Source organism: Notothenia coriiceps, unplaced genomic scaffold (assembly GCF_000735185.1).
Source record: "Notothenia coriiceps isolate Sejong01 unplaced genomic scaffold, NC01 NC01_scaffold00037244, whole genome shotgun sequence".
Taxonomy (NCBI): domain Eukaryota; kingdom Metazoa; phylum Chordata; class Actinopteri; order Perciformes; family Nototheniidae; genus Notothenia; species Notothenia coriiceps.
Window position 1 is genome coordinate 21016770 of NW_011369945.1, and position 9485 is coordinate 21026254.

General features: G+C 40.8%; 1 protein-coding gene across 2 annotated transcripts in view; it reads right to left on the bottom strand.

Annotated features, from left to right (window-relative positions):
* sytl2b (synaptotagmin-like 2b) overlaps positions 1–9485 on the bottom strand; it is a 47036-nt gene that overhangs the window by 6620 nt on the left and 30931 nt on the right. For both annotated transcript variants that reach the window (XM_010793909.1, XM_010793908.1), the window contains exons 2-10: positions 8280–8311; positions 8013–8197; positions 6547–6704; positions 5935–6046; positions 4887–4935; positions 4254–4356; positions 3745–4147; positions 3446–3657; positions 133–2463 (exon numbers count right to left, since the gene is read on the bottom strand). In XM_010793909.1, the coding sequence (XP_010792211.1) occupies positions 133–2463; positions 3446–3657; positions 3745–4147; positions 4254–4356; positions 4887–4935; positions 5935–6046; positions 6547–6704; positions 8013–8113 (3469 nt within the window). In that variant the 5' untranslated portion in view covers positions 8114–8197; positions 8280–8311. The remainder of the gene's footprint in view (positions 1–132; positions 2464–3445; positions 3658–3744; positions 4148–4253; positions 4357–4886; positions 4936–5934; positions 6047–6546; positions 6705–8012; positions 8198–8279; positions 8312–9485) is intronic.

Genomic DNA, 9485 nt, shown 5'->3' on the forward strand with positions numbered 1-9485 from the left:
TGTGTTTCGATCTTTTACTATTTCAATCTATTAACTGAAAAGTTGCATTTCTGCTTTGATTCACATTAAAAAAACAGCTACATATATTCATAATATATATTTTTTTTTTTAAAGAGTGAAGTAAGTGCTCACGGTTTGAACTGTTCCTGGAACTGGACCAGGTTTCTGACGTGCTGCTCACAGACGACTCTGGACCTGCTTCTGAACTGCTGTAGTTCGCCCACAGGGGATGCTGAGTCGTCTTGCTGCCCCTCCTGCTGTAACGCTCCTCTGAGCTCGCTGGAGTGCTAACCCTTACCGGCCCTACTAGGTCGAACTCATACCCAGACTTCTCTTCAGAGCCCTCACCCTTGACAGCTGGAGAGGTGTGGACGCTGCTCTTGTCTGTCATGCCCAGGTAATGCCGAAAGTCTCTGGGAACACAGGCCCGTGCACGTGGAATCTGAGTCTCAGTATCCTCTGAAGATCTCCTTGATGAGGCGCCTTTGTCGGCATTCTGCCTCTGTTTTCTGCTCCGGGAGTGGACTGGACTAACATCCATTTTAAGTTCTTTATCATGAGGAACACTCAGAGCGACCATGCTAATAGCACGACGCATGGAATTTCCACGACTGCTCGAATTGCTAAAACTCTCTTTTCTGCTCTTTGTAGGACGAGTCTCTTTTCCTGAACTGCTTGTGGATTTTGTGGAGTCTTTTGAATTCCTTCTGGAGTCAGCTGTCGTATAATTAGCCAAGTTGTGTGTGCCATCATTTGCTGCTTTTGATCCTGCCTGTCTATCATGCGGTGACTTTGATCGATTCTGAAGAGATGATTTCATGGTGGGTGGTCTTGTTTTCTCAAAAGCAGCATCACTACACTTTAACTCCTGAGATGAAAGCTGGGCACTTATTGGCTCTTTCCTTTTAGAGCTTTTGAGTTTCTCGATGGGAAATGATACCTTGATGTCTGATGAGGACTCGCCCCAGAACTCACGCAGAGTGTGAAATTGTGATCGGCTCGCTCCTAGGCTAGGGGACAACTTGTCTATTCTCTGATTCGAAGACTCTTCCTCATCGCTGTCTGCATCCTTTCCAATTGAAGTCAGATCATACTCCGACTTGGTATATCTTTTATTCAGTTTTGCTTGATTTGCACCGCGAGGGACCTTACCATCCCCAAGAGCTTTAGGTTTGCCAGTATAAAATGGAGGCTTGTTTTTCTCCTGCTCCCAGAAAGATTTCAGCTGTTTTATCTTCTCGGCATTACTTTCTTGATGTGGTAAACCTTTTCGGTTTGAGCGAGGACTTCTATCTTTATTAGCATCCTCCTTTTGTTTAGGAAGCCCGCTTTTATCCTCACTCTCTGTTCTTTCACTAGAACCTCTACGCATTTGTGTTTTAGGGGTGGTTTGAATTTCATCTAGCTTGTAGTCCATACATGGGCTGTTTCTAGACATAAAGAGTTTCTCAGAGTCCAGATTTGTATCCAATTGAGAAACAGGAATAGTCCCTGACAGTTCCTCTTGCAGTAGGGTTTCACTGGACTGGAAAATATGGTTTGGTTTTGCACTGGACTGGATGTTTGTCCTTGGTTGTTGAATGAGTTTGGTTACACATACAATCTCTGGGTCTGAACCTCTTCTGTCAGCTTCTTGGAGGTTGGCTGTAAACTTTACATAATCAGAGTTGTCATTGTTTTGTCTTTGTGTTGAAGCATTCATCACTGGATTGTCTACATCCTGTTTTGTATTTGAGTTACCATTGTCTCCAGTCTCGTTCTGTCTTTCCTCCCCATGTTTCAAAGCAGAGTTATCATAAATCCCCTTCCCGTTATATATAACAGGCGCAGACGGCATATCAGGTGCTCTGTAGGGTTCGTTCACTTTCTCCTCGTCTTTCTCTGCTGAGAGGTGAACAGGTTTTTGTCCTTTGTCGTGGGGCTTAATAGATTTGCTGATAAGTATTTTGGGACCTGCGTTGCTTTTCTCCCAGAATGACTTCAGATGAGAGACTTGCGGCACTTGGCTTTCATCGTTATTATCTGCACCTTCCTGACCCTGCATTTTCTCTCTAGTACCCTTCTTCACCTCCTCTCGTATTTTGGTAACTTCCTTCTTACCTATTCTGTCTGTTGCTCTTAACTCTTCGGGCTCATTGGACTGTCTTTGTAAATGAGTTTCTACAGTTTCATTCTTTGTATAATTTATAATATCCCCGGTATCTTTTCGTGATGAGTCTTTACCCCTAGACTTGCTGATTCCTACATGTTCGGCCTTTGGACTATCTTCTGTCTTTAACCAGTCGAGACTATCTGTGCTGCGGCTGAACCAGTCCAGTACCTTCGCGATGGAGTCCCCCTCATCACCAGTGGGACTGCTGGTCTGAGTGGACAATTGAAACGCATTTTTCTGATTTGATTTATTTTGCGTTGTAGCAGACTTATCAATGAAGTTGAGATCGTAAGACACAGGAGGGTCTGCATCTGAAAAAGAGCATTTGAAAACAGAATAAGATACTAGTTGTATTATAATGAGAAAGCTAGTACTGTCAGAGCTTCTGTTATTGGCTTTGCGGCTATTTGTGCCTCCACCCTGCCTTAAATGACACAATAAGACTCCTTTGTTTACTTCTGTGACATGTTCACATTATAGTCAACACTCAAACTTCTATTGGCTGGCGCTCCAACACATTGTATGTGATTGGAGATGTACCCCCCCTAGCCTAACGGTTTACCAAAACCGATAAGAGGTGCTACAGCACAGGCAGTATGATCAAAATAACCTTTTCGAACATTAAAAAAAAAAAATACAATAAACTTGAACATTAGCATCAAAGGGCCCCTTTAAGTGATAACTCCATCCACTCCCTATATTATTTATAACTTTCATATTACTAGTGTTTCCCACCTGTGAAGATGGCATTTGTATTTTTTTTATGAATACATTTGTCTGTGTTGCTCCAGCTGCACCCTGTGGTGTTTTCATCAGCTTCTATGGTGATAGAGAGGGGGTGATGTGCAACAAAGGCCCCTGATGTTGCTTTTTTGTCATTTTTGGGGGTATGCACTGAAGTAACAGAGAGGAGCAGATATTGCTGCTTTATCTATAGTAGAGAAAACATCAGCAGGTACTATTAAGCTGTACATAAAAGTCTGAAATGTGTTTTTTTATTGTTTCTTTTCTGACTTATGTCCATTTTTTCTTTTTCTTATGAAATATGAAATATGAAATATGGCAAAGACCGTTGTCCTTTGTAGACCTCCTGAATCCTGGAGAATAAAAACAACCAGAAAAATTTGCTCTGAATGTCACGTCAAACTGCTAACTACTCTTTTCCCAATTACTGGCTGTTGCTTAATTTTATCGGTCTAAAGTTTAGGAACAAAACTCTCTGTTAAATTGGATGACCAGTTCAAACAAACTTTTATCACAGTAAGCTGAGGTATTTCTTGTCACTGAACTCACCCACAGTGCTTTGGGGCAGACTCAGCTCTCCCTGCCTCATTGATGTTCCCACACTGCTGTTGTTTCCTATGGCCGAATCCTGAATGCTGCCGCTGTGCAGCTGGAAAGTGTTTAACCCTGCATGTTCTCTTTGTTTCCGATCATCTCGTTCATCACTTTTCTGTGGGATCTCTCGGTCAGTGGATGCATCACTCCTGCCGAATGTGGCTGGTCTGAAATGATAAAGGCTGTGAGTTGTAGTCATAGGATAATTTATTAATATTTTGGGTTCAGAGTTGTGTAAAGAATCGCCCACTGACCTGTCTCTAGTTATAGAAGGTGTGTATCTTTCTCTCTCCAGACTGGAGTTAGAGGAAACCTGAGATGGCTGCTGCAAGTTGTTATGTTTGGATGGCTGAGATACTTCATTAGAAACAACACTTTTCTGCGGTACTTCATCCTGTCCCTTCACATAGGACTGGTTAGAGTTCTCACTGGACCCCCGTTGGAGGCTCAGTCTTGGGGCAGGTACAATCCCCGCTGACCCACCCTGAGTGTCTAGTGCCTGGCTTTTGCTTTCCGATTGACTGGAGCTACGTCTTGAGAGAAATGTCCTCTTCTTTGGCACTGGCCTGAAACCTCCAGAGGAGCCATCAGATGTGAGGGAGCCCCCTGAAGTCTGACTGGTCCCTGCTGCGTGGCTCTTCAGAGAAGATATGGGCTCTAAGGGAATAGCAGAATTCTAGTTTAAAATACTGGGCTGAAATCTATTTGCGGTTCATATTGTGTGATGATTCTCAATTTCAAAAATGTTAGTTTCAATTCGAACCTGTCTCAGATGACTCATGGTTCCGCCTGGTTGACCAGTCATCATTAGTTTCAGGTGGCTCAACAACTATCAGGGAAGCACGGTTGAAAGGGTTGTGCCTCAGCTTGAAGGAAAAGGACTATAATTACTTTTGGCATTGCAATAGCTGCATAAAAATATGAACGCAACTTTCCCGGAGCAAAGGAAATATTCAGTTAAAGGTGGGGTAGGCAAATTTGGAGAAACCAGCTCGAGTGCGCTAGAATTTGAAAATACACGGCCGGAAAAAATCTGCCTCTTCCTTCAGAGTTCCTTACAGAGCCCCTCCTCCAACACACACGAACGCGCACATGACCAATGAGGGCACGAGATACATTTGTGCACAGATGGAATGCTGACAGGCAGGTAGGCCATCCAGTTATTTTAGCCGGGCCGGCTAAAATGATTGGTCGTGCTTTTTACAGTACTACGGCTTCCACAGATGAACATTTTTTGATGTATTTATTGTCAAAGCATTTAATGTACTCATTGCTATCGGGATGTTAAGAGCATTCCATTGAATATAACAAAAAGCGTATCTGAAATAAATGACATACCCCACCTTTAAGGCTGAATGAAGGAGTAAAGCTGAGCTGTTTTGTAACATATGCCTACCATTCTTGGAGATCGGACTGTTGAATTTAGAAGTTCTTTTTCTGCATTGCTGTGGAAAAAAAACTTTTAAATATTAAATAAGCAAAGTAAAAACAAGCCCTACATGACATCAGGTGAAATAATAACATATTGTGCCTGCTGCAAAACATCTAGGCAGCGATGCTTTTCTTTCTCTAAAGTACACTGCAGTATGCATGACTGGGGCTTACTGACTCGTAAAAGAACACACTGGTATCAAAGATAAAGATGTCTACCCAACCAAAAGATCTAAAGAAAGTAGGAAAGCACACAATAATATCCAGCAGTCTGAATAAGAGGAATCATCTTTCAGAAAAGGACATCTCTAACTCATGTATTGATTGAATTTAAAATGCATGTGATTGAACTACACTGTCCAACCCTACAGTAGCATAACAGGCTGCAACACTAATTTAAGCAGTTCTATTCTACTGTGTGTTTAAGAAAGGTACAGAAGCTTGGCCAAATCAAATATTGACCAAACTTGTAAAATAAACATGTAGAATGTGACTAAGTGGTGGCAAAACTACATAAAAACACTGGTAGACAAAGTTAAAAAAGTATTTGTCATAATTCTCTGGTCTCTAAATAATAACACCCCTCTATATTTAATATATAAATAACATTATTAACCAAATTAGGTGGAAATTAACTTTACTCTCATTGAGAACCATTATTCTGAGAGCTCTATGAGTTTAACACTTTGCTAAACTCTTGATCTGTCAATCCCTTAATATTAGTCAAACCACATCCTGCAGTTTTGTGAGCAGAAGCTGCTGCTGGGTAATAAAACAGATAGGTTCCCAGTGAGCACCACCTATGTTTACACAGACTGAGTCACAAGACAGCACACACACATACAGAGGTACTGTTAATATTGATAGGGTGAGAATCAGAGTAATAGCAGACAACTCAAACACTAGCACACCATTTCAATCCAACACTAGTTAGGTTGAATGCAACACATTTTAAAAGAAAGGAGATGAAATATAAAATAATTGTGGATCTGAAAAAATAAAGTTGTGTGTACTTCATCTCCTGCAGCTGTAGTTCTTCCCAACATCTGGCAGGTTTTGGTGGAGCGACGATGTCTAAACCTCGACTGCTGGGTGTTTTGGATCTTTCAATCCTGAGGGAGCCATCTGTTGCAGAGAATTAACGGGAGTTTATGAATTACAACACTGTGTGATTAAAATGTCAAGATTTATATGTTTTCATTTCTGCACTATTTTGATGTTTTTCTAGCCTCTGATGTAAAGTGTATATTTATATTTTAATCTGTTTTCCTGCAGCTGGTTTTATCTCCCAAAGTATTTCTGTTATCTGACAGTTGGCAACAACGTCCTGAAGGACACGCTTTTGCTTAGATGAAAACCAATGATACAAAATCCAATATTTTCACATATTGTTTAATCTGATCTTCGTCTCTTCTGTAATATATAAAAAATCTACTGTGTAAGGTTATTTATTTTTTCCTTCCAGTGAGCCAGTAGACATCTGAAGGATCATGAAAGTACCTCTGAAGATGAAAACTGCTGCTGGGTCAATGGTAAAAAGATATGCAAATAATGCTGGGCCACAAATGGAGCTAAAGCATGTGCTTTATAACAAGCCCTTTGTCAACAGTGTAGCATGAACACACCTAAACCAGCTTTCCTCGGTTTCATGGATGCCAGGATGATCTCCGAGCCATGAATGTTGTCCATGTGTCTGAGAGACTTGGCCTCGTAAAACCACTCTCCAGTCCGATACTTCAGCTGAGTGTTCGGCTGCGAGCCGTCCAGTAATTTCTCAATTTTACTGAAGGGGAAACACAAAAGAGACATGTACAAATGAATAAGTCAAGAGGTCATCATTATCTGTATCTTATTCCCATGTGACATATTTACAATGCTTACTTGAATGGTCCTGAGTCGTTTTAATTTAGTTTAAGTAGCACTAATCTCTACATACGGTAGGCTTCGGGCAGAAAGAAAAGCGAGAAAAAGTGTTGGTTTATCTCCACATCTTTACTCTTGCAATCTTTTAATGTTTCAGCCACTTTCTGAACTTGGCCTAATAAAACTAAATTCTAATTATTTAATAATGTTTTCATTACACCATGTATATTTGTTCTGCTCTACTACCTCCAATGTGTACTCCACCAGCTCTACATACCAGTTGCACATGATCGATCTAAAAGGATTACGGAAAACATTCTCATCAAGTTCAAATTGAATCAAAGAGAAATGAGCAACTCCTCTTTCCTCTTGACAGGGAAACAGTGGTCATGTGAAAAAAGGGTAGCACATTATTACAGGCTGTTGGCCTAATCCTTTTACTCAGAGACACAGCGAGCATTCAGTCAACCACTGATACAAAAAAGTCCACCTGCCAATTCCATTTAACTCAAAATGAAAAGCACATGGTGTCAGGACATTCCCAACTCTTAATGAAATGAAACGCATCTTCTACAAGGTTTTTGTTTGTAGGTTATGACTGCATTTGTATTGGGAAAGAATGTCCTCCTTTTGTTTTTGGACATTAGAGGAATACGAATGGGCCTTTTGTTTGCCTTAACAACACTGAGTGTGATGTTTGACCCTGTCTAAATGAAGAGTTTAACCATGATTTTAGGTGATATTCAACATTTGTCTTTTAGGGACAGGAGACAGTATCAGTCTCTTCCCTGGTGAGGTGTCCCTTATTGAGGCATTTAAGGGTTTCTATCCTTATCCGTCAGAGCAGCATGATCCTCTCATGTGTGGACATCATCTTGGCTGTAATCTAATTGGACATCTCACATTAAGGCTTCTCAGCGAGGGAGGCGACGTCTGTTCCGGCCAAGCTGTTATTGTGTTATTCCATTATAGCCAGACAAGTACTATTTTGAATGTCCCACCAAATACCTTTTCTCACAGGCAATGGACAGATTTAAGTGTACTTATTCAATCATTAAAATTTCATTAGCTGAATACCATGACATTAGCTGAAATGTCAGCCAAACATTTCTGCTCCTGTAAAGAAAGCTGAATGCTGTTGACTTTTGAAACTTCTACCCTTAAAAGGGTCAAAGGACATCAGATGCTGATTTATTTGAGCTAATGTATGCCTGACGCATGTTTCTACCTGATTCTCTGCTCCTCAGCCTTCTTCAGGTCTGTGTCCCTCCTCAGCACCGTCATTATCATCCCCTGCTCCTCCTCCGTCAGGTGGCTCAGGTCGATCATGGTTCCTCCTCCTCTAAGTGTGTTTCTCAGCGGGCAAGTGTGAAAAAAGCTTAGCAAGCGGGAAGCAACCAGCTGGGTCTGTCACTGTTGGACAGATTTACATTGTCACATCCTAAGTAGTTTAAAATATATATATTTTACAACCTTATCGATGATTGGTACTTACCTCAAATCAAATAGACAGTCTTTAACAGTTATCTAGTGAGTAGAAAAACCACAACATGGCATTTTAAAACAGCCATTAAACGTATGTACAACAGACTGTTGACTCCCCTTAGCTCAACTTAAATCAAAGACTTTTGCAATACCTGAAGCTCTTCCCAGTTCCCCAAATGAATTCAGTAACATCATGAAAGGTAACTAAGTAGATTTTCTCAATAACAGTAACTTTAAGGTACTTTACTCGAGTATACCCATTGTATGACTTTATCCTACTTGTCTACATTCGCTACAAATATTATTAAATATATTTGTCCCCTAAATTAATTATCAGCTATAGGTACTACTTTACATACAATTCTATGATGTGAGGGCTACAAGCCTCACAAACAAACACACATCCTAAAGGTTATGCTTTTGTTTGCATCAGACTGACACATTTATTTGAAACCGCTTTATTTTGCTAGATTGAGAGCACGCAATCTTGTTTAAAATATCTATTGTTAATTGTGTTGTGTGTAATTATATTGTCAGTGTCGTACAGCTCACCCTGCTCCTGGCAAAAGGTTGAGCTGATGGAAAACACCTGCCTTTATAGATGTGTCAGCTAATTGGACTACGCCATTCCTCTCAAACCCTGAGGGGTGTTTAAAGAGGCCACTCCATTTAAGCCACCCCTTTTTAGAGCCTCTTCCCCCTGCACGCAACAATGGACCGGCCAGTAGTGCTATAAATTCCTGCAGTGTGGAAATGAGGGGGGGTTTAGGTGGCGGTATGCACCTTTTAAGTTGTTTGCAATCCGCCAAAAGCAAGAGAAGAAGATGAGGGGGGGTTGCGAGTTGCTCTTGGGCAGAAGAGCACACAGGATGTCACCCATTTTTGTGACGTTTTGTTTATGCGTTAAATGCTAGATTGTGTCTGTTTATATCTACACCTTTTTGTTTAAACCTAATTGATTTTATTGCCTATCTTAAGACTGTACATATATTGGGCAAATAAAATCCTTATTTTTGCACCTCAACCTGCATTCCTGATTGTTGTGTACCCGCTGGTCCTTCACATATGAAAAACCCTATAACATTCAAAGCATTTACAGTTTATCTTGTGTCCCTTTTAAAAGGGGCCCAGTCCTCTTGTTTGGTCCCACTGGACAAAACCACAACATATTTAAATGAGCCCATCTCAACTTACCACAAAACTACAAATTATGCTT